This window comes from Eulemur rufifrons, chromosome 1 (genome assembly GCF_041146395.1).
Source record: "Eulemur rufifrons isolate Redbay chromosome 1, OSU_ERuf_1, whole genome shotgun sequence".
Taxonomy (NCBI): Eukaryota; Metazoa; Chordata; class Mammalia; order Primates; family Lemuridae; genus Eulemur; species Eulemur rufifrons.
The window spans coordinates 45966552-45992021 of record NC_090983.1 but is presented as its reverse complement, the minus strand read 5'-3'; the positions used below and the strand labels follow the sequence as shown (position 1 = coordinate 45992021).

The 25470-nt window shown below is 35.1% G+C and overlaps 1 protein-coding gene across 1 annotated transcript in view; it reads left to right on the top strand.

The window, feature by feature from the left end:
• Nucleotides 1-19103: 19103 nt before the first annotated feature.
• DNAJC10 (DnaJ heat shock protein family (Hsp40) member C10) overlaps nt 19104-25470 on the top strand; it is a 50806-nt gene continuing 44439 nt past the window's right edge. The window contains exons 1-3 of the mRNA XM_069470001.1: nt 19104-19447; nt 21169-21331; nt 23250-23300. Coding sequence (XP_069326102.1) covers nt 19244-19447; nt 21169-21331; nt 23250-23300 — 418 coding nt within the window. The 5' untranslated portion in view covers nt 19104-19243. The remainder of the gene's footprint in view (nt 19448-21168; nt 21332-23249; nt 23301-25470) is intronic.

The window sequence follows — 25470 nt, the reverse complement described above, 5'->3', positions numbered from 1 at the left end:
AAACACTTTTGCCTTTTCATGATGTACCTTCCTCCCCATGTTAACTATCCGATATATATTTTCCACTTCCCTATCAAAGTTTCCTTGGATAATTGGCAAATGAAGCTGAATATAATATCCTTGCCAAGATAATTTGCATTTTAATAAGACACAAAATCTATTCCATTAGTCATTAGAGCAATCTTAATCATTATATATCATATAATGATTCTGTACCATATAATGAGCTTGATTTGAACCAATTTGAACTGCCTTAGCAACCTGCTCCTCTAGAGACACTGAAAAACATTTTCTATACACTTCCTTTCTTTACTCTACAGTAGGTAAGTTATAGACTGGAAAATGTGCTGATTACTCCAGAAGTTATCTGCAAACTGGGGCAAGAATTGAACTAAAACACACCTTCTAACTATGTACAGCAATACCAAAAATGGAAAAATATCTATCAATATAATTATACAGTTTTCATTCTTTAATCTGCTAAGGTAATGATTTATAGTAATAGATTTCATAAAGTTTAAACTATCTTCCAACCTTGAAAACCAAAATACAGCTTGTTTATGGTTTATTTTTCTTTTAATACATTGCCAAATTTAATTTGCTATTTTATGATGTTTGTATCTATTTATGTATATTTTTGTTTGAATTATTCTTACTAGTATTCAATATTAAGGTTGTCATTAAAAAATTAATTGTAACCATTTTGCATCCTTTTTTGGGCCTGAAATAGTAAATAATAAAGGAATTATGTGTTCTTTGAAAGTTAGATTGAATTCAAGTATAAAACAATCTGGACTTGGTGACTTTTTATGGTTATCCTTAAAAACCTTTCCTACTTTTTCATGGTAATTTGTGTAAACATGTCTACCTCCTCTTGAGTCACTTCAGGTAATTTATATTTTACCAGCTGTCATTACATTTAGCTTAATTAGGGATTACCTAATTTATTGGTCTTTTTAATAAATTCATTTTCCATTTTTATTGCCATTACTATTTGGTATTATTTGGCAGGATTTAGAGCTTTATAACAATTCCCTAGAATCCTGTGAACCTTTGTTTCAATTTTCAAATATACATAAAATCAGTGAGGAGTATAGTGAACCCTCATGTATCTATCATCCAACTTCAACAAGTATCAATTTTGGTCACTTTTATTCATTTAACTTCTACTAAATTCTCCCCACCGCATATTATTTTGAAGCAAATCACAAATGCCATATAATTTCATGATAAATATTTATACTCCTTATCTATAGATCTTTCTTACCATACCTACAATGCTGAACTGTTATCACAATTAAAAAATTAAGAATTCCTTAATAGTATCAAATATCTAGTGTTCAAATTTCAATTTTTCTCATAAATATCACCATTTCAAAATCTGTTACTTGTATTATCCCAATAAGAGTCACAGATTAAATATGGTTGACATGCCCTCTAAGTCTCTGTTAATCAATAGATTTTCCTTACATCTCCTTCCTTGCAATTTATTTATTGAGGAAATCATATTTTCCTATAGAAATTGCCATTGTTTTGATTTTACTGATTGCATTTCAGTGGTATACCTTAACATTTTCCTCCATCCTCTGTATTTACTATAAATTGATAGTTGGGTCTGAGGTTGATCAGATTTAGTTTCAATATTTTGGGCAAGAATATAAGTGGTGCTGTATGCTTGTATCAAGAGGTATGTCTAATTGCCTCTATTTTTGTGATGTTTGCAGCTATTGATGACCAGTCTCTGCTTTCATTGTTGATCTTTTAAGAGAGCAGCTTTTGGTTTTATTCATCTTTTCTTTGTACTTATTTTCTCTTCCATTAATATTTCAGTTTTTAAGTTTCTTCTATATTCATTTATCTCATATTGTAATCAGATTTGCATTATCTACATAGAGATCAAAAAAGCATTCAATAATATAAAACAGCCATACCCAATAATAACTCTAAGTAAGCAGGCATACAGAAAATTAATAAAAACCAAACCAATAACAGTTCCATCCATATTGTTGCAAATGGCAGGATTTCATTCTTTTTATGGCTATATAATATTTCATTATGTGTATGTACCATAATTTCTTTATCCATTCATCCATTAATGGACACTGAACATTATGTTAAGTGAAATAAGCCAAGCACAGAAAGACAAATGTTGCATGTTCTCACTCATATGTGAGAGCTAAATATTAAAAATAATTGATCTCATGGAGACAGAGAGTAAAATGATAGTTATCAGAGACAGGGAAAGGTAGCAAATGGGGGAGATAAAGAGAGGATGGTTAATGGGTACAAAAATGTAGTTAGTTAGAGGGTGAATGGTTAAATAAATTATGCTAAATCCATTAGGAAAAATATATACTATGGCATTATTAAACATGCTTGTAAAGATTATAATATGGAAAATATTTGTTATGATTTTGAATAGAAAGAGAATAAAAATCATTTTTCAATATTTTTACAGATTTGTAAAAACTAAACCATGGATAGAAGTGCTAATAGTAATTATATTGGTGTGCTGGATATAACATTTTTTTCCCCTTTTTTTACTCGTTTCTTATTGCCTTTGAATTATCATGGGAAAATATTTCTTTTTAAAGCCCAGAAACATTTGCATACAGTGAGCACATAGCATACCCCATCACCAAGGGTGATAACATACCCCATCACTTTCATTCCCCCTTGATGACTATCCTTAATGTTCATTTCAAGCTGATTTCATCTCTAAATATACTCATGTGTGAGAACATGAGAACACAGTGTATTTGGCCCTGAGAACTCTAGTTCCCAAGGAATATCTACAGACACTTGGCAATACTTGTCAACTAACAAGATCAGGCAGTAACATTGTTATTCTTAAATGTTAAAGACTTCATGTCTATCGCTGACGTAGCCCTTTATCAGCAATAATAAATAATGTCTTCATCCCTGTTTAACTCAAATCCCTTTGATCCTAACCCGAGGGAAAAAGGAGTAGGTGGTAACATTCAGACCCCAGCCCTCACCCTGAAACTCCATAAAGGACACCAGGGGAGGAATTGCATTCATCAAGATAACCAATACTTCTGGGCAAAGTGCTGCACTCATAACTGACTATCCGCCCTCAGGAGGCCATTCACTCTGTTTCTTTTCCCAGTAAAGAAATGAGGATGATTAGTTAATTGCTTGAGGTTCACAGGGTGTCGCATTTTGGTAAACACACCAAATTTTACAACCAAATTTTTCTTACTTTTTGGTTTCTGAAAAATGATTTTATCAGTTCACTGAAGAAATAATAAAGTACTGGTGATTTTTATACAAATAATATATTTTATAAGAAACTAAAAATCAAGAATACAGATGTATTATTTTCTACCATAAGATATTTGCTATCTGACTTAATTCCTCTAAAAAAAATAGAGGTTACTTAGAGTATGTAGGTTTATTAATAGATGACTGCTGCAGGCTCTTAAGAAATATTTCCACCAGGCTAAAATAGCATGACAAAATGCCATTCTCTGCTGTAAAAATATTTCTGTATAAAGAATAAGTTTGTTTTTCTTTGATGTTACCATTTGTTGAATTCTTATTATATAATAGGCTTTTTAAAAAACGTGGTCTTTTATAATTCTGAAAGAAATCCTATGAGATAAATAGAATTAATATGACTGTTTTACAGGTAAGGAGAAAAGAGATTAACTGATTTGTCCAGGGTTAAAACGGCATAGCTGGGTTTCAATCCAGGTCTGCCTCATTCTCCTGCAATCCTTGCTCTGGACCAGGCGGGTCAACAGCTGCCCACACTACTGGTCTTCTAACCTGTTTCTCTTTTCCTGGGGAAAAAACAGGCAAGTCTTTATTATCCAACTTTCCTTTCTCTATGAACGATATTCTCATGAGGAAAACCACTTTCTCATTGCCTCTGTCATTACATCACTCTTCCTGACTTTAACACAAGTACTTTTATAGTAGGTCACCTTTTCCAAAAGAAAAACTAGTGGATTACTCTCAGGTTGGCTGACTTGTGAGGACACCTTACTCTAGTGGCTTAACACTAGACATCCAAAATATTGCATACAGCAAATTAGTTCTAGGGGATTTTATCATTTAAAAACAATGTAATTCCTGATGATTAGAAATGTGGAACATTTTTTCATATGTTTGTTAGCCATTTTTATATCTTCTTTTGAAAAATTTCTATTCATGTCCTTTGCCCAGTTTTTGATAGGGTTGTTCAATTTTTTCTTACTGATTTTCCTGAGTTCTAAATAGATTCTTATCAGTCCTTTATCTGATGTGTAGTATGCGAAAATTTTTTCCCATTCTGTAGGTTGTCTGTTTACTCTCATGACTGTTTCTTTGGCTGTGCGGAAGCTTTTTAATTTGATCAGGTAATCCATGGAATGTATATCCTAATTAGTTTTTCATTAAAGAAAATATCCCTTTCCTGACATGAATGTTCTGTTTACTTCCTGACCCTCTGTTTTAGCCATATTTTATCTTATCCTAAATGTTAAGCTTTGTTTATCTTTTAAGCCTGTGTCCAAATGACTATAGTACTAGATTTGTGCTGAAGCAACTTTTCGCTATCACTCTCTTGTGATTCTAGGCAGTTTTCAAAGATATGACAGAGGAGATGTGGTCTCCAGAGACTGTGATCAAAGAACAGAGCTTTTATTCCAGCAAAATAAACTGACCAAGACAATGCTCACAAGACCAATTTTAATCATTGTCTAAGTGATTCCTGCATTTTATGTTAACACTCATTTCAAGAAGACAAATAAATAAAGAAATAAAATCTAAGGAAGACTCAACTAAATGTTGGGCTCTGCATTCTAGGTTCCTCCTAAAAAGACCAATATGGAATTAAAATTATGAGAAAATCTTTAACATGAGTAAACAGTAATATTTTATTCACATGATTATTTGTTGGATACACAATATGGAAAGCACTGTGCTACTTTTAGTGAAGGACTCAAAGCTGAATGATAGGTTCTCTGTCCTTGTGAGCATGCGTTCTAGTGAGGGAGAGGAGGAATGTACACAGAAGGTAGTATGTGGTGCAGATCACAAAATATGTGCAATGAATTAATATAAGGGGTCAGAGAAAATACAGACACATTGTCTTATTTTTCATAATTATAAAAGCTATGAGAAAAGATATTTCTGCCTAGGAAAATATATAAATAATTAATAGTAAATCAGAGCCGTACTTTTAAAAGCTATTTCTTAATTATTTGGAATTCTCTTCACATTGTCATACACTATCTTAATGATTTTTGCTCCGAGTCAATCTAAACTCTTTATGAGAAAAGTGGCTGGCATTGCTGTCTCTCCACCATTGATATGATTGGGTTAAATTCAGGCTTTTCTTGTTAGAAATAAAATGAATAAATAGGTGACAGTTAAAATATATTAGTTTGGATTTGTACAATTTATTCACTGTCTTCCCTGTGATCTTTCAGATGGGAAAATCACACAACGTACTTTCTGGAAGAATAACCATTACTTTCTGAGACTTCAAGTTGTTATGGCACACAGAGATGAAATTTAGTGATATGAATCTGTTCATGTACTTAAGGTGATCATTAAAATGGAATAAAATGGAACTGAACCAACCAAATTGTTCTGGACAGCCTAATGAAAGCAAGATAGATTTTTCAGGAGAGTTATGGGGAAGTATATCAAGATGTATATTTTATGTTACATAAAAAAGCCTACTTGGGGCTTGATCTTTATTTCTAATAACTCCTCAATCCTTAATGGCAATTTATTTTTAAGTTCCTGTTAGACTAATTCCAGTTTACATTGTAGAAGAAACAGGCCTATCTTTACCCATTAATTTCCACGGTCAGTGACTCTCCATGCAAAAAGATCTCTGATTACAATGTAGAACATTTGTGAGTGTAGGGAATGGTTAGAAATTCTGATTCTCATCAGGTTGCTAAATGACATAAGAGAAAAGAGGAAGAAACCTAAAGCAGCTAAGCAGGACGCAGCTCCGGGTTGGATCAAATTTATGCCTCCATTCTACAAAAATATATTTATTAAACATGTATTATGGTCCTGACCCTCCCAATGCAAAATCTAAAAAGAAAAAAAAAATGTCACAAAAGGAATTGAAAGGCAACTCCTGTTCAGGTAGCCCGGGAACTAATCAAACCAGGCTGGGAAGCCCAACTCTACTGTGTTGTCTTATACAAATCATTTCACTTCTTCAAACCTAGGTTTCCTCGTTCATGAAATGAGTCAATTATGCACACCTGCAGAGAAATCGTGAGGATTAAAAATAAAAGACATAAAGTACCTATTAGGATGTCGGACATATTATAGACAATCAATAAATGATAAAGCTGTAGCTCTGGTCAATTCTTATTGCCTTGGTTACAGGAATGTGGAATTATAGAAGATATATTATTTATAAAACCTCAGTTCTTTAAAGCTCACTGTTCCTACTCTTACCTTCTCTTACCTCTCTAAGTAATTTCAGCCCTTAAGTCGCCAAGTTGCTGCCCCTATTCAGGACTCTGTCAGTTTAGGATTCAAGGCAATTGATCTGGCAGTGAAGCTGTTGCTAGAGGGTGGTGCATCTGTAGTTCATAAAATTCATGAACTAAAAATGGAGTTAAGGTTGTTAAAATATGTAAGGAAGTTAGGCAAAAATTCAAGTACACAATTCTTGGGATATAACGGTAAATGTATGTCTTGGCAATCTTTGTTTATGTGCACTGTGACTACAGAAATTTATTGTATTACAAATTAAAACTGAGAAATTTAACATATTTATTAATTTATTTAAAATAATAAATCCCTTACATATTAACATAGATATTTATGAAAATTTTTCCCCAAAATTAATGAGTAGAATGGTAGTATCTTACATTTCTGCAAACCCCTTTAATGTTTGGCTTTGTAAAAGAGAACTAGATTTTCTTATCTGTTTCTACAGTCAATCTAATGTGTTACTACACATCATGTAGCTTGTGGAAAACTTCATTGTACACCTGTTTAAGTATGAGAATGAGTAAAAGAATTATCCTGAAAATAGTTTTGACCTCATTGATCCTTGGAAAGAGTTTTGGGGTTCCCAAGAGTCCCATATCATAATTTCTGAACCCCTGGATTAGATATACACACCTTTGTCCCGATGATTGATTGACGTATTTAAAGACTGCAATTTTTTCAATTCTTAGATATATCCTGGAGAATGTGGCATGCTGCAACCTGTAGTTCTCTTGCTTCTGCCACTGTCAAATTGATAAAGTAAAAACAAAATCAAATCAAAGGTTTAATGTTTTACTTTGAAAATACAGAACAATGTGAAAACCTCCAGGTATCCTGAAGGACCAAACATCATGTATGATAATTTTTTTAAACAAAAATTCTACATGAGATGGAGCCTTCTCAATGGAAAGCCACCTTTCTTCCACAGTATACTTTGGCAGCTCATGTGGCCTAATTGATAGTGGGTGGAACCTTCTGCTGGCTCAGTGCATTTCTATGAATTGAACAAAAACAATTACAGCAAAGCCATAAGGAGACATGCACAGTGACAATATGTTTGCTGTCATCAACTTGGTGGCGATCTGCCTTTTATCTTTTTATAATAACAAAAAAGTTATTTAAAACTTTAAAAAGATCAATTAATATTGCTAATTAAGAAAAGAAAAGGCATTGATGAGAACATTTTTACAAAGAGTAGATTAGGTCTTTGGGATATAAATTAATCTGTATAAGGCTAAGTCTTTCGAGGAAAAGTTCATAACAGTAGAATTAAACAGATATATTTAACTGCAGAATATTATTGATTTCATTATTATGCTATAAAACTTTCTTACAAATGGAATAAATGCATTAAAGAATTCACTGCTAGAGACAGGAAACCTATCAGATTTTGTGGTCGGTTATGCCAACAGAATTGTTAAATCTAAATTGACTATCATGGGAATTAAAACCTTTAAATGGAGAACAAGATAGAAGCCTATAGCAAAATGCAAGAGGTTGACTGTTGGATGTGACAAATCCAAAAGAAGCCGTCGTCAGGCCAGGCATTTGTGTCTAGACAGACAGCAACAGTGGTTCAGTGTTTTTCAATCTCAAAGAGCCTTTCAGTGTCTCCTTCTTTCCCTGAAATCCTATTCCCTCCTTTAGGGATAGAGAACACTTATCCTATTTATTTAGCATCTCCATTCAACATTGAGTATGATTCTCAGTATGTTAGTCTACACCTGAAATCTAAAATTTTTATTTAATCTTAGCTTTGATTATGTTAATTTGGGCAAAGACATATTTGATGCTTTAAAATGTTGGGGAGGAAAAAAGCCCCTGGAAACAGCATTTAATAAAGAATTAATAAAGAAATTTCTTTAGATATAAAGTAGATTCAACAAGAAGGAGGGAATTATCTAACTTGAAGCTGGTTGAAATGAGTGATATATCTCAAGCTGACTAAGGTAAACTTTTCTGATTGAAAAAGACAATCACGAAAGCAACAAGTTATTTTGTATTGTTTTGTTTTGAACATGCCACCCTTGTTCTTTCTTTGTTTTCTTGTTTTGGCTACAAAATTTAAAAAGGCACTGGCAGAAGTGCAAAAAGCAAGCAGAAGTTGCAAAAAACAAATAGTTCCACAGAGTCCGGTTAATCCAAGAGGCCAATTACATGCTAGCAATATGAGGAAGCCTGGGCTCTCCAAGCATTCTGATGTCACACTGATAGTAACAATGAAGTATGAAAGATTAAGCAGTAATTTAAACATGTCCCAGGGTTTGTAACAACAGAGATAAGAGAAAATTCAGGCTTCTGTTTAAAACAGAATGAAGAAACCCAAAGGTAAATTTGGCAGTGAAAATAATAGCTGATGCGAAGCAATTATTGTCAGGCACTGTTCCAAAGCACTTCACTTCCGTAATAATCCATTGTTCATTGTGCCCCACAGTAATCTTTGAGGTAGGTACTGGTTTATTCCCCGTTACATCTAAATTACCCAAAGAAGAATTACAAGGAAAAGTAGAAAATATTATGAACTGAATAAGAATGAAAACACAGAGTATTAAAATTTATGGGATACCACTAAAACAGTACTTAGAAAGAAATTTATAGCTTTAAGTGTTTATACCAGAAAAGAAGAAATGTCTCAAATTAGTAACTTAAACTTCCATCTTAAGAGAGAAATTTTGGATCTGTTGGCCCTCATAGGGAAAAAAAGGTTCCTAACTGTATCAAAATTTCTAAGGTTATTGCGATGGTTAATTTTAGGTGTCAACTTGACTGGATTGAAAAATACTCAGAGAACTGGTAAGGTATTATTTTTGGGTGTATCTGTGAGGGTGTTTTCAGAAGAAGTTGGCATTTGAGACAGTGGACAGAGCAAGGAAGATCCACCTTTAATATAGCAGGTATCATCCTATCAGCTGAGAACCCAAGATAGAACAATAAGACAGAGGATTTTGGCTCTCTCCCTTTTGGAGCTGGGATATACTCTTCTTCGCCTGCCCTTGGACATTAAAGTTCCAGCTTTTGGACTCCAGGACTTATACTAGCACCTCCCACCCGCAACCAGGTTCTTAGGCCTTTGATCTCAGACTGTGAGTTACTCCATCAGCTTCCCAGGTTGTGAGGCTTTAGGACTTGAGCTGAGACATGCTACCAGCATCCCAGGGTCTCCAGCTTGCAGTCTGTTGTGGGACTTCTCAGGCTCCATAATCTCATGACCTAAATTCCCTAATAAATCCTCTGTCATCTATCTATCTATCTCCTATTGGTTGTGTCTCTCTGAAGAATCCTAACTAATACAGTTATCTTTCTCACAATGGAATAAGTCTACCATATTATGACGTACAATAATGTTAGCTTTTTTCATTTATCCTTTCTTCACCTCATACTTTGAATTATGTTCCCTCATGTCTTATTAGTAGAAATGAGTCTATTTCTCATTTATATCTTATAGCTGACCCCTTATTTAAACAAGCATGAGATTTACAATTCTTTATGAGAGCTCATCTTCCTTGGAAGTTTTCTCCCATGTTTGCCCCTTCTTCTAGTACTATTTCAAACTTCCATGTGCCCCAGAACCTGTCCTAGGTTGGTAGATTTGCACCTCCAGGGCTCTTATCATACAAGGAGGGCACAATTCTAAGTCCTGCTTCAGCATGTGGAATATTTCCTCTTCCCAATATTACTCAGTTAACTCTGCTGGCATTGACACTAAAAATTAGGCAGTTCATTTACTATCCTAGACAGAACGCAAATAAATTTGTTCTTGAGCAGGCAATGCAATCCCATCTTTTGGTTTTATGATGAGATCATTGTTCTACCAAAAGGAATTCTCATTCATTGCTGGTAGAAATGTAAAATGGTACAGTCACTCTGAAAACTGTTGTTCAGTTTCTTTAAAAAGCAAACATTCACTTCAACACTCCTAGGTATTTATTCCAGAGAAATAAAAACTTACATGCACACACACAAAAATACACACAAATATTCATAGCAGCTTTATTTGCAATAGCCCCAAACTGTAAACAACCAAGATATTCTCCAATAGGTGAAAAGTTAAACCATGGTACATATACACCATGGACTATTGTTCCAAAATAAAACAAATGGAATTAATTGTTGACACCTCAAAAACTTGGATGGATCTCAAAGGTATTATGCTGAGTGAAAAAAGCAAATCTCAACAGGTACTAGTTTACATAGCATTCTCAAAATGACAAAATTATAAAGATGGAAAAACAATATCAGTTGTCAGGAGTTTGGGATGATGGGGTATGTGGGGGTAATCTGTGACTAAAGAAGTAGCATAAAGGGTAGCTCCGTGGTCACAGAATAGTTCGGTATCATTGTAGGTGTGTTTACATCAATCTACACATGTGATAAAATGACATAGAACTGTACAAACATACCAATGTCGATTTCCTGTTTCAATATTGTACTATAGTTGTACAAAATGTAACCATTGAGGAAATTGAGTGAAGTCTTCGCAGGACCTCTCCATACTATTTTTTTCAAATTCCTGTGAAAGTATAATTATTTTAAAATAAAAAGTTAAACAAAAAGAAACAGACTTAATAGCCCTACATCTATTTTTAATTGAATTTGAAGTTTAAAACCTCACAAATAAAATCTTAGCCCCAGATAGTTTCACTGGTGAAATATCAAATTTTAATATTTAAGGAAGAAGTAATACCAGTTCTACACAGATTCTTGCAAAAAATGAAAAAGGAGTGAATACATCCTAACTCATTTTATGAGCCCAGCATTATGCTGATAGCAAAACCAAAGATATTACAAGAACAGAAAACTATAGACCAATATCCCCAGTAAACAGAGATGCAAAAATCCTAAACAAATTTTTGCAAATAAAATCTAATAATAAATAAAAAAGTATATATCATGACTCAGTAGTTTATCCAAGGAATGAAAGCTTAGTTTAACATTCAAAAATCAATCAAGGCCGGGCGCGGTGGCTCACGCCTGTAATCCTAGCACTCTGGGAGGCCGAGGTGGGCGGATCGTTTGAGCTCAGGAGTTCGAGACCAGCCTGAGCAAGAGCGAGACCCCATCTCTACTAAAAATAGAAAGAAATTATATGGACAGCTAAAAATATATAGAGAAAAAATTAGCCGGGTATGGTGGTGCATGCCTGTAGTCCCAGCTACTCGGGAGGCTGAGACAGGAGGATCGCTTGAGCCCAGGAGTTTGAGGTTGCTGTGAGCTAGGCTGACGCCACGGCACTCACTCTAGCCTGGGCAACAGAGTGAGACTCTGTCTCAAAAAAAAAAAAAAAAAAAAAAAAAAATCAATCAACTTAATTTATCATATTAACTAACTAGAAAAAATAAAACAGTACAAAAAAGTGATCATCTCAATAAACACAAACAAGTCATATGAGAAAATCCAGTATCTAGTCCTAATAAAATCATTCAGCAAACTAGGAAGAGAAGAAACTTTCTCAATTTGATAAAGGGCATCTACGAAAAAACTATAGCTAACATCATACTTAATGGTGAAACACTGAATGCTTTCTCTTTAAAATTAGAAACAATCTGTTCAATGTTTCTACTCAACATTGTACTGGAGGTTCTATTCAGTGCAATAAGACAAGAAAAAGACATAAAAAGGAGGAGTTAGAAATAAGTAAAATTGTCTTTATTCACAGATACTATGATCATTTTTGTAGAAAATCCAATGGAATCTACAAAAAAAGCTACTATAGTCAGTTAATTTAGTGATGTTGCAGGATACAAGATTAAACACATAAAAATAATTTTGTTACCATATACTTGCAATGAACAATCAAATGTTGAAAAAAATTTAAGTATATATACACTATAGCTTAGATGTATAAGCTGCTCCTATGTACTGTAGGCTCTCCTTGGTGTTCATAAAGGCAGGGAGAAATGTGCAGCTGAGAAAAGTGTGTCAGTCATTGATTTTCTGAGTGTGGCATCTTCTCCTCCCTCCTAGCAAACCAGGACCCTTCTTTGATAACTTGGAAAAGTCTTATATCCTCACTGTACCTGTCTGGCAGCAGATGCCTCCACTGTATACTACTTGATTGGTTGGGTATGGAGGAGAGGTGGTGGTTATAGGAATTGTGCAGAAAAGAGTTAACATAGCAAACCTGAGACTGCTATCATTAGAAAGTCCTGCTTGAAAGGTTGGCCCTTGGCTGGTGTATGGGAACCCAGCTGGTAAACAACCTCCTATACTGATATGACTTTCCTTAAAAGCTAAGAGTGGTTCACTGTGCCTGAACTCTAAAAACAATGTGGTTCATGCTGAACACCTACTTTCCTTCTAAGAGTCTAAGCAGGGGATGTCTACATGTCCATCTCCCAATAAAAACCTTAGGCACTTAGCCTCTAATGAATTTCCCTGTACACAACATTTTGAACATGTTGTCACGACTCATTGCTGGAGTTGTACATTCTGTGCACCTCCACTGGGAGAAGACGTTGGAAGCTTGCACCCAGTTTCCTCCAGACTGTGCCCATGTACCTTTTTTCTTTGCTAATTTTGCTTTGTCTTCTTTCTTTGTAATAAATCTTAGCCATAAGAACAACTATATTCCTAGTCCTGTGTGTTATCATCAAACTTGGGGGTGTTCTTGAGAACACCCAACATAGGGGCCAACCATCATAGCTACCCTAAATGCAGTGCCACAACCAACTATCATCTCCAGTTTCCCTAATGCCCACGTCAGTCTCTTCTTCACTAGAAGGAACATCCAGAGCCATTCTCACATTTTGCAATATTCTTCTCATTTGTGTTTTGCTCAGTGATTTCTTCTATCAATTCAACACCTGTTGTTTTCCATATTTCAAGGATGCCTCAAAATTTCTGGCCCAGTGAGGGCATTTCTTATCCTGCAGTGATGATGTGTATTTAGTTTTTAAAAGCTAAACTTCTCTGTCATCTCTAGAGATTTGGGGTATAGATAGGTAAGCAGGCATATTTTATCAGTCTGTAACCTGATCTCCTGTCCTCCTATTGTTTATTTGATACAACAGAAAGAAAATATATTTCACTAGGACTGTCAACCTATACTTGTGCTTTGTTTGCTTTCAATTCAATTTAGCAAGTATTTATTTAGGGATTAGTCCCAAGACATAAATATGTATATATGTGTGTATATATTCCTATGCCTGCTCAAGTTTGATTTTTGTTAGATTAAGTGTTTAATTACCACATAACATTTTTAACCCTAAAAACTGTAGTGTCAAAATAACTGGGATGTAGGGAAATAAGCATAAAGCAAGGTTAGTTACAGTTCAAGGAAGGGCTATTTATTGGAGATGAAAAATATGAAATTACAGTTATAGAAATATAAGCAACCCTGCAAATTCAAGTCAATTCAACACATACAGTGAATGTCAACTCCATTAGTAGGTGCTATAGGTGATTTCAAGATGTCAACCAATGCTTTTTAATGTCTTTACAAATTAGATCTGATCTAATACAGTATTATTACTAACTCTCCCAAATCAAGCACTTATGATAGATTATTATGTTATTATGAAAAAAATCTGTGAAAATAATACCTCCTCTAGCTTAAATAAATGCTGTCAAAAATATTTCAATTAACTGATTATGGTGTTCTTTGTGGACTCTAAATCCAGGCTACCCAGAAAACCCATCAAGCTAACTGCAGATTTCTCAGCTGAGACCTTACAAGCCAAAAGGGATTGGGGCTCCATCTTCAGTCTTCTTAAATAGAACAACCGCCAGCCTAGAATTTTTTATCCTACAAAACTAAGTTTCATATATGAAGGAGAAATAAAGACTTTTCCAGACAGGCAAACATTGAGGGAATTTGTAAAGACCAGACCAGCCCTGCAAGAAATACTCAGAACAGCATTCTACATGGATCAGCACAATAGACATCCACCTGAGTAAAACCACCCAAAAGCTAAAGCTCAGAGCTCGTATAAAACAACAGCACAAGAAGTAAAACAAAGCAATAAGGTACTACCCAACAAGATGAATAGAACAGCACCACACATATCAATTCTATCAATCAACATGAATGGTCTGAATTCCTCACTCAAGAGACACAGGCTCTCCAAATGGATGAAAAAATACAACCCAATTATCTATCTACTGTCTCCAGGAAACACTTCTAACCAACGAGGATTCATACAGACTCAAGGTGAAGGGATGGAAAAAAGTATTCTACACAAATGGAAACCAAAAGAAAGCAGGTGCAGCCATTCTCATATCAGATAAAATGGACTTTAAATCAACAATAGTAAAGAAAGACAAAGATAGTCATTATGTAATGGTAAAAGGAACAATTCACCAAAACGACATAATAATCCTAAATGTTTATGCATCTAACACAGGAGCACCCAGATTCATAAAGCAAACCCTACTAGATCTAAGCAAAGAGATAAATAGCAGCATCATAATTGTCAGGGACCTCAACATGCCACTGACAGAGCTGGACAGATCATCCAAGCAGAAAATAAAGAAAGAAACACTGGACTTACATGGGACTCTAAAACAAATGGGTACAACAGACATTTACAGAACATTCTACCCAAAAACTGAATACACATTTTTCTCATCAGCATATTGAACATTCTCCAAGATTGACCATATTTTAGGCCAGAAAACATGTCTCAACAAATCCAAAATAATATAAATCATACCCTTAATGACCTAGCCCAGAGAACAGTAAACAATTTTAAAATGAATAAATGAACTGTTTTAAGATCAATCGATCCACCTGTGCCCCTAACTCCATCCCTCTCGCCTATATCTGCAGCTTTCTCTTTTTTGGCTCCTAATCAGCTTATAAACTTGTTCAAGTCTTTCCAAGCCTAAAGCATTTCCTTTCTTGAATCCACAGTCTCTTCTAATTACACTGTTTCCCTGCTTCTCTTCTCACCCAAACTTTCAAGAGTATATATGCTTGCTATTTCTATTTCCTCAGCTCCCATCCAATCTTCAGTCCACTGCAATCTAGCTTCCAGCCTTACCATCACCAAACTGTGCTTGCTGAAGTTCCTGTGAAACTCTAACTGCCAGATCCAATGAACAAGTAACTTACTTGAATCACTATTAACTTCCTTGATGTTTAGCTCTTTCTATATAACTCTGATCATTTCTTTTTGACTCCTGTATGGGTTCTTCTTTTTTAGTCTAATTCTCAAATTAACTTTTTTTAATTCACAAAGTGTTTATTTAGTACCTACCATGTACCAGGAACAACTGGGGATATAACAATAAATAAAATAAACGAAAATCTCTGTCTTCATGGAGCTTACATTCGTGATATTAGAATTCCCCAAGATTTTAATCCTTGGTCTCCAGCTTTTCTTATTCTGCACACTTTCCCCGAGCGTTCTCATTCATTCTCATGGGTCCAACTACCATAGATTAGTTAATGAACTCCCTAATTTTGTCCTCCAATCTACACATTTCACATGAGTTTTATGCTGGATTTTCACTTGGACATAGTCTAGGAATCTTGAACTGTATATGTCCAAATCAGAACCCTTTGTCTCTTCCCTAAACAGGTAGTCATTCAGCGAGTGCTACTCAGCTACCTAAATCAGAAATTAACCTTGAATCTTTCCTCTCCTTTATCTACCATATCCATCCAATCATCATCACTTGCCACATTTATCTTATTTCTCTAACATTCTCCTAACTACTCTTTCTCCAGGCTTGCACCCTTTATATTTTCTCTTCAATAGCTTCCAGAATGATCTAAAATACAATCTCCGTCCCTTACTTAAAATTTTTGAAAAGTTTTCTCATTACCTACAAGATAAAATCTGTATCTTCATCGTGGCATAAAAACTCCTCTGTGATCTGCCCTTGCTTAATTCTCCAATTTTCTGTTTGCTTTTCAATTTACTATAGGATTTGGTTGGTTCACAGTGTGGCATAATGATTAACGTCATGGTCTGTGGAGCCAGGCTGCTTAGGTGTGACACCCAGCACTATCACATGTTTACCTCAGTTTCCGCAACTGGGAAATGGTCATAATAATAGTCACTATTTTGTAAGATTACATAGAGGACTAAATGAGTTAAACCATGTGTGCTTACATCAGTTCCTGATACATATTAGCTACTGTTAATATTACATCAGGCTACTTCTAATATTTCTGCCTTTGTTCACTCTACTTCCTCTTCTTTCTGGCCATATATTAGCCATGGACTCTATATAGTCTTCAAGTGTTTATAAGCTGAAATTTGATTTAGTACCCATGAAATTGTTACCAATTACAACTTATTTCACGTTAGGGTTGGTGTCCCAAGCAGGTATCCTCTTCAGCAACCTCTTTTAGAAGTTGTAAATATAGCTACTTCAATTGTTATAATTATATTGCTGTGGGTCAAACTAAAGTTTCTGTACCATATCATTTAGATGTAAAGGTGAGAGAGGAGTATGGATAACCCTCCAGTTTTACCGTGGATGACTAGAAAGCCAGGAGATACTGAAGAAGGCTCAAACGTTTGTTGATACACACGCTCACACAGAGTTGTAAATAGTTTTATTTCTTCCAAGTTTCCTACTGCCTAAATCAACGTCACATCAGGCAAGCTCTCCTTTTTCCGCCAAATTTCCCCTTTCGGCCTCACCCACACATCAACCACAAAAATCCTCTACAGCCGGGTCTTCCCTTTAAGAACAGTCACAGCAAAATCGCTCGCCAAAACCGCCCTCCGGGTTTCTCCGTCACCCCGGCAACGGAACCAGGAAGGGGCGGGCCTCGTTGTCCATCGTTCCTGCCCGCGGCCGGCGCGGGCAGCACAGGTCACAGGATGTCCCTTAGCTCCGGGTTGGAGCCGGAGCCGGATCCCGCGCAGATGGCCACGTCAACCTAAAAGTACACCACCCTCCTCATCCGCCGCCGCCGCGCCGCGCCTGCCAGGCCTGCCGCAGGTCTCCTAGGCCGCAGGTCTCCTAGGCCGCGGTCTCCACGCCTTTCCCACAATGCCCCGCGCCAGGCCCCGCCCCGGCTCGCCGTGGAGACCGAAGCGCGAGGCGCCCACCCGGGCCGGCCGCGCGTTCAACACTGGTGGTGCGGCTGGCCCTCCCCTATCCCGCGCTCGGCGGCCGGGCTATTGCGGAGTGCGTGCTTCCGCCCCGCACTCACAGCTTGGGGTCGGACAGGCTGGGTCTGCCGCCGGGGCTCGAGGATGGGGGAGTAGCTGCAGGAAGCGACACCAAGGTGGGCATGGGCCAGGGGCCAGCCTAGGCTTTGCCGGAGCGGGCGGTGGCCGGGGACCTCCGGGAGGGAAGGAGAGAAATGCCTGCGTGCCTGAACCTCCCCTCCTCTGCGCTCCTAAGACCAGTATATTGTGTTCTCACTCCTCGTCGTCTTCCTCCTTACCCGCACCACCCTTCCTCTCAGCGGTTCCCCTTCAGTTACTCAGGCTCCCTTCTTCGTTAGTCCGGCCTGAGACTTCAGACACCAGCAACACTTGACAGTCCCATTCCCCCTATGTCTCCATCTTTCCCTTCTTCCGTATCCTACTCTGGAGTGATGAAACGTGAAACCTTTCGCCTTGCGTTTACCTACAGCTTCCACCTGTCCCGCAGCTCCGGCGCAGGGCAGTTCAGCCACACCCACGCTGCCTGGCCCTAGGCAAGGAACATCTTATCCCAGAGCAGTGATTGAGAATATATTCTCTCTCTTTTTTCTTACACTTGTTTTGTACTCTGGATATTTGTTAATCTCCATCATTATATTTTACAAAGGTATACTTTTGTGGGATGAAAAGGAGGTATTAGAAATGAGCTGAAGACCACCAGTTACAGGTAAAGAGAAAAATTTTTTAAATAGACATTTAGGATTAAATGAAGAAAGGAGAAACTGAGGGTGCTATGAAAGTTAGACTTCCAAGCATTATGATACGTTTGGAACTAATATACACGAGTTTAAATGTGGTATGTTGAAGTAATGATTGTTTTTACCCTGCATAAGTGAGCATGTTTAATAACCATTTCCTTCTCCTTTTCTGTTTCTTTTCTTATTTCTGTTTATACCAAACATGATCTTTGCAGTAAAATTACACTGTTAACTTACAATTATTATTCTACTGTTATTCTCTACTTAAATTTAACTTAAGCACCTTCTGAGAGAATTCAGAGAAAAAGGTGGACTGCCGTGTAGGTTGTCTGTTATCACAATATAATTCATTGCTATTTTTGACAAGGTTATATGGAAAGTAAAGATCCATTTCCTGTAAGTGAAGTCTGATTAAAATGGAAACTAGACAGCCTGAGAGAGTAAAGTAGCTCAAAAGTAAGTGTTAAAAAGGACAACACGTAGAAAGAGGAAGGAAATAAAAGTTATTCCCACCCTGTGTTCTGATGGTGATTAGAGGCCTTTTCTCATTGTATAAATTGCTGAGTGTGTATATGAGCATTCTAGCTAGCTACCACCATCACTACCTTTTATCTGCTATGTTGAGTGATTTCACAAATCTGGCTACCTGGATATGGAAGCAGTGAAGGGGGCCCCCAAAGAATAGAGCCTGCATTCCCACTGATCTGCCATTTAATGGAGATTGTATCGCTGATCATGTTATTTGATAAATTGTGTTGTTATTATTGTTTAGTTTGAAATATATTTTAACTGCCAGGTTTCCTCTCTTTAGATTAACATTTCTGGAGACAATTTTGTGATGCTTGATTCACCCTTGAAGTAATGTGGACAGAAATTCTCAAATTTACATATTATATCCACTGGAACCAGCAGTGTATCCTAATGTTCACTTGAACCAGAACTTGTGTAAGAAAAAGAATGGGAGTCTGGTTAAATAAAGATGACTATATCAGAGACTGGAAAAAGATCATTCTCTGTTTTCTAATAGTGTATATGGCCATTTTAGTGGGCACAGATCAGGATTTTTACAGTTTACTTGGAGTATCTAAAACTGCAAGCAGTAGAGAAATAAGACAAGCTTTCAAGAAATTGGCATTGAAGTTACATCCTGATAAAAACCCGGTAGGTAAAAATTTATTTTTAAAAATATCTGATTGCATTTTGGTATGTTTTGATATTTAAATTATTTTAGGTAAGTGTTCAAAATGCTTAAGAACAATCACATGTCAAAATTATAATTCAACTTGTATGCTAGAAACAGAAAAAACAAAATGTTCTAGTTTAGAATATAGTGTGAAGGATTATCAATACCAAAAATACAGTTCCCTCTTCATTTGTAAACTAATTTCCAGCAGTTCTATTACAGACATTAATCCCCCAAAAAGCAATATCTGTGAAGTAGTTGAAGTAGTTTTCTTAGTAAAGTAGGTTAAGATTAAGTATTTTAGGACAGTAGGAGAAAAAATACTGCTTTAAAACTCAGAGGGTACAACATACTAAAAATGGCAGTAATAGCTAATAATAGTATGCTTTTACTATTTTTTTTTTGATAAACAAGTCCACAGACCAGAATTAGAAAGTTATAAATTAAAACTTGACAGCAGCTAAATATAATTCCAATCAAATATTTGAAATATAACAGTGTTAAAGACTGTTATCTTTCAAAACTAGTTTTAATTTTTATGGTATTTTTATAATTTACTAAATTTTTAATGAGATTTGGCCAGCATTATTAACAAGGAGAAAGACATGGTTAAGTTATAATTTTCTCTTTCTAGGTAGAATTTTGAAAATAGGGTTATTTTATTTCAATTGTGTGAAGCTGAGCAATAGAAACAATATTTCTTTAAAGCCCTTATTTTTCTTTGACATCTACATTCTATTGTATTTAGGATTTTTATTTTTTCAAATTTTTCTTTAAAATTTTAAAATATGATTTTTAAGTTATAAAAGTTGGTGGATTTACATCCAAGTATTATTCACCTGAAAGCATTCTTCAAAAACCAATTCTATGAAACCTAATAACAAAGAAGGGAGGCCAGGTCTGGTGTCTCACACCTGTAATCGTAACACTCTGGGAGGCCATGACAGAAGGATTGCTTGAGCTCAGGAGTTCAAGACCAGCCTGAGCAAGAGCAAGACCCCATCTCTACTAAAAGATAGAAAAATTAGCTGACATGATGGCATACACCTGTAGTCCCAGCTGCTCTGGAGGCTGAGGCAGCAGGATTGCTTGAGGCCAGCAGTTTGAGGTTGCAGTGAGCTATGATGACACTTCACTCCAGCTGGGGCAAGAAAGGGACACTCTGTCTCCAAAAAAAAAAAAGTAACAAGCGAGAAACTTTTCCAATCCAATTTTGAATTGTTATTCTGCTATGAGTTCTTATTTAATTATCTGGTAGTAGATTGGGCACATACTTTTTTTTAGTTAATATGTTGATTTTACTTCAGATAGAAAAATAACCTACATATCTATTTATAATTGTTTTAGGAGTAACAAGTATTATGTACAAAATTAAGAGTTTCAAAGGGTTTATCAGTTTTTTCTCAGCGCATTTCTTAAAAGGAGTGATTTACGTTGTATGATCATTATCTGTCAACCTTTTGAAGAGTCAGTTCTTATTTCTGTTATTTTTCTTATTTTTTGTTTTTTAAGATTGTATTTCCTTAGAAAATATTTCTTTATTTCAACCTATGATAGCTCATATTATGTTACATTACTACTCCTTATGTTGGTATAGTCTCCCAGAAATTTCTGGATTAATTGAATCTACATAAAGGTTCCGAAGAGACTTGGATTGTGTATTTGAAATAACTTTATTATATCTAATAATTTTTAACAGAATAACCCAAATGCACATGGTGATTTTTTAAAAATAAATAGAGCATATGAAGTACTCAAAGATGAAGATCTACGAAAAAAGTATGACAAATACGGAGAAAAGGGACTTGAGGATAATCAAGGAGGCCAGTATGAAAGCTGGAACTATTATCGTTATGATTTTGGTAAGGTGATATAATACTACTTATGAAATCGCTTTTTATCTGAGTAAAAGAAAAGTTAATTTTGTTTCACCACCTATGTATTTAAAGTGTCATTTTGACTAGCTTTTTAAAATTTGCCATTGGAGTGAAATTCAAAAGGAAAATAAGTTGGTATACAGAGATTATCTGAACAGATATAAAAGTGTATTGGTAAGATTTTGTCAATTACTTTTAAAATAAGGATTACTATGTAACAAAAAAATACAGTCATGGGCTGTGTATCAACATTTCAATCAACAGCAGACCACATATACGTATATAACAGTTGTCCCATAAGATCATAACATTTTTACTGTATCTTTTCAATGTTTAGATACACAAATACTTAGCATTGTGTTACAGTTGCCTATAGTATTCAGTCCAGTAGCATGCTGTGCAGGTTTGTAGCCTTGGAGCAATAGGCTATACCATCTTGGTTTGTGTATGTACACCCTGTGATTTAAACACAATAACAAAATTGCGTAACGACACATTTCTCAGAACATATCTCCGTCATTAGGTGATGAATGACTGTATATATTACCATTAGCAGTTATTAAATATTTCTTTCAATATTTCTAATATTGAATTAATATTAATTTCTTTCAATATTTTTTGGAGCATCATATTTTCCAAGAAAGGCTAAACTTTCCTTTAAGTTTAATAGTGGTCACTTCAATAGAAATGCTATCCTTCTCATATGGAGCCCTTATTGATAATGCTTTAAGGTGTTGGCAGAAATAAGAAAGAAATAAGGCCAGAGCAGAAGGAGGAAACAAGTTAAAGGAACCAAGAGAAAGGGAAAGTAAACACAGATATCAAGGCAGGAAGGTGAATTCAGATACTGCATATTTCTCCTAGTCATTAAGTAGCTGCAGGTTCAGGCTAGGAAATGAAGTATGTTTTTATATTAGACTAAATAAAATATTTTAAATTTTTATCTGTAGAGTTTGCTTCTCAAGACTGATTTTTCTTTTCAAAATAGTATTTTCAAGTATATTCCCAACAGTTTCATAGTCTGTATCAAGAGTTGGCAAACTACATTTTATAGGCCAAATCTGGTTTGCCACCAGCTTTTATGAATAAAGTTTTATTGGAATACAGTTGTGCTTATTTGTTTACATATTATCTATGACTTCTTTCACACTTAGCAGATTTGAGTGGTTGTGACAGAAACCATATATCCTATAAAGCCTGCATATTTACTAATGGCCTCTTCAGAAAAAGTTTGCTGACCCCTGGTCATAGCCATCTAAATTATTATTTTGATATTTTATATAGTAATGAGAAATTTTCTCACATTTGTCTTAATTATTATAAGCAAAATTTATATTTACTGAATGTTTCAACCTCTGCAAATATTCTAATTATGAGATTTTTAGCAGAAGGTATTTTAAAGTGGTACTACTTATTAAAAACCATATAATCTGAAAATTGGATGAGGTCTACAGTCTAGTTAACAGTGTACCACTCTCAGTTCCCTGGTTTTGATATTACACTATAGCTACATAACATACCAGTATAAGGGGAAGGTGGGTGAAGAGTACATGAGAATCTGTACCATTTTTGCAAATTCTTGAATCTATAATTATTTTTGAATAAAAAGTTTAAAAATGTATAATAGAAATTTTTTGTGGAGATGAAGTTATATGAATATTGGGAATCCTCCCACACCTATAATAGTCCATATCAAGATTCTAATATCTTTAGATCACTCTTTATATATAACCAATAGTATTATTTACTTTTTTTTCTTAGTTTGTTGTATATTCTTCAAGTTTGGCATTTAGTGTAAGCTGATTTTTTGATTAAAATAAAAATGAGTAGTATATTTTTATGTGCTCATTTATATTTATGGTGTAGTTTTTATTTTATAATTCTTATGTACTTTTAAAATTAGGTATTTATGATGATGATCCTGAAATCATAACACTGGAAAGAAGAGAATTTGGTAAGTTTGTGGGCATATGATTTTCTTTTTACAAGTCCAGTCTCCACCAAAACTCTTGGAGGTAAATGTGTTTGGATTTAGAAATTGTTTGGATTTTAGACATTTAGTGTATACTGTATATTAATTAATTTTCCTAGAATGTGGGGAAGTGGACCACAATAAAAACATTAATATTTCTGCAGCAAAATGTGTAAGTATATTTACCAAATAAAAGAAGTAAAAATAACACATAGCCCCATATTTGTTCAGATTTGGATCCCAGGTAAGCTTGCTGCAAACTTGCAAAATAACTTGTAGTTTCAGAGCTTTTTGATTTCAGAGTTTTGGATAAGGATGTGGCTGGCCATTTTGGAAGGAGATTTTATTGGATCTGTGACTTGCATGCAAATGGATATAAAAATACAGTTCTGCATTTTCCATTGCATTTTAGAAAATTATAAATACTAGATTAGATTCTTATACTTTCACCCTTTGTACAGTGATAATAAAATAGATTTATTCTTTCTTTTCTACTTGAAAGCAAATTTGTATGATCACATTTCAGCTGTATTTTGCTCTGTTACAATCTTATTTCAAAAACTAAAATAGCATATCAGTTGCAATATACGTTTATAAAAATATTTCTCATATATTAGCATCATTAAAGATTTATTACAGCCACTTGATTTTGTATAGTTTGTTCCTTCTAAGCAAGGGTTGCATTTTATGCTTATTTTCCACATCATGTTGATGAGCTCAGGCATGCAAAAATAGCTGTTCAATATGTAAATATTCTATTAGCCTGCTTGGTCATGGGTCTCTTTCTGTTACTTTATTAGAAGTTTTTTATGTGAACACTTGCGCAAGGTCAAAGTGAATAGAAAATATATCTTCCCTACTTAAGGAAACAGAAGAAAATTTGATTCATTTAGACTGTTGGTAGATAGAACTAATGCCCATGTCACAAGCTGGTAGAATCATAACTTTACTGCATGAGTTATATGAACCTATAGCTTTTCCTGTATGGTTGTTATTGTCTCCTTCTCCTAACATATCAGTGAGTATTTCATGGACCAGTGGGGCAGAAATCATTGGAATTATAAATAGAACTGGAGGAACAAAACAAAACCTGCATACTGACTAACCCATGAGTCCACCTAGAATGAGACATTACTGATAGTTATATTGTATATAGGTGGAAACTTTTTCAGATGTCACTGTGAAGAAAAGTTTAAGAACTGCTAATAGTTCATATAGAACCCAAAATGGTAGTTTAAGATAAATTATATCCACAAAACTTTAGAGATGATTCAGAGATAATTAACTAATATGGATAGGTTTAATACCTATTTGCCACCATTCTCTCTCATCTCTAATATTACTCTTCATATTACTAGGCTAAGACAAGATGATCCTGAAGTTTTAGTTGAAGAAGCAGAAGGAAAATGGCAAACATGTATAGTAGTATCAATTTGTAGTTATGTAAATATTCTATTAGCCTGCTTGGTTGTGGGTCGCTTTCTATGACCAGTTGTTTATATTTGTTTGAGTTACTTAGTCTTATTTTTTGTAGAAATAATTATATAAATAATTATAGAGTTATTTTAAAGTTGTGTATGTTCTCTTCTTCCAGCAAGGAGTTAGGTTTTCTTCTGGCTAGAGTCACTAACAATCTCAGATGCGCTTTATTCAAACAAAGATTGAAATGATTCCAAAGCTTTGGATCTTGAGAGGACGGATCCCTTTCCAGTTCATGTTTATTTACAGAACCCTTCCTTAGATGTGCCCTGAACTCCTTTTTTGTCCCTCTAGCCTCATCAATCTATTGAAAACTCTGCTCAATTTCTTGCTTTTCAGCTACCTCTTCTAGAAGTGGCAAACATTGGCTCTTAAATTTCTACCTCCTCCCCCTTTGGCCTCCAAATGCTTCACTGCATTAACTCTTTGATGCTTTCAACAGAGGTCTTTTATATGTTGTCCAGTTTTCTAGTTGTTTGTACTGGAGAGTTAGTCTAAATTATATAGTTCACTTTTACCAGGAGTGAAACTCCAAAATGATGAACCTCAGTAAAAAGAGAAAATGTGATTCATAAACTCCACTTTCAGAGCTTTAAAAATGTTCTCATCCTTTTTGTTAAACATGGTACATATTATCCATTTGTATGTCACAATACAGTAGTAGATCAGTTGT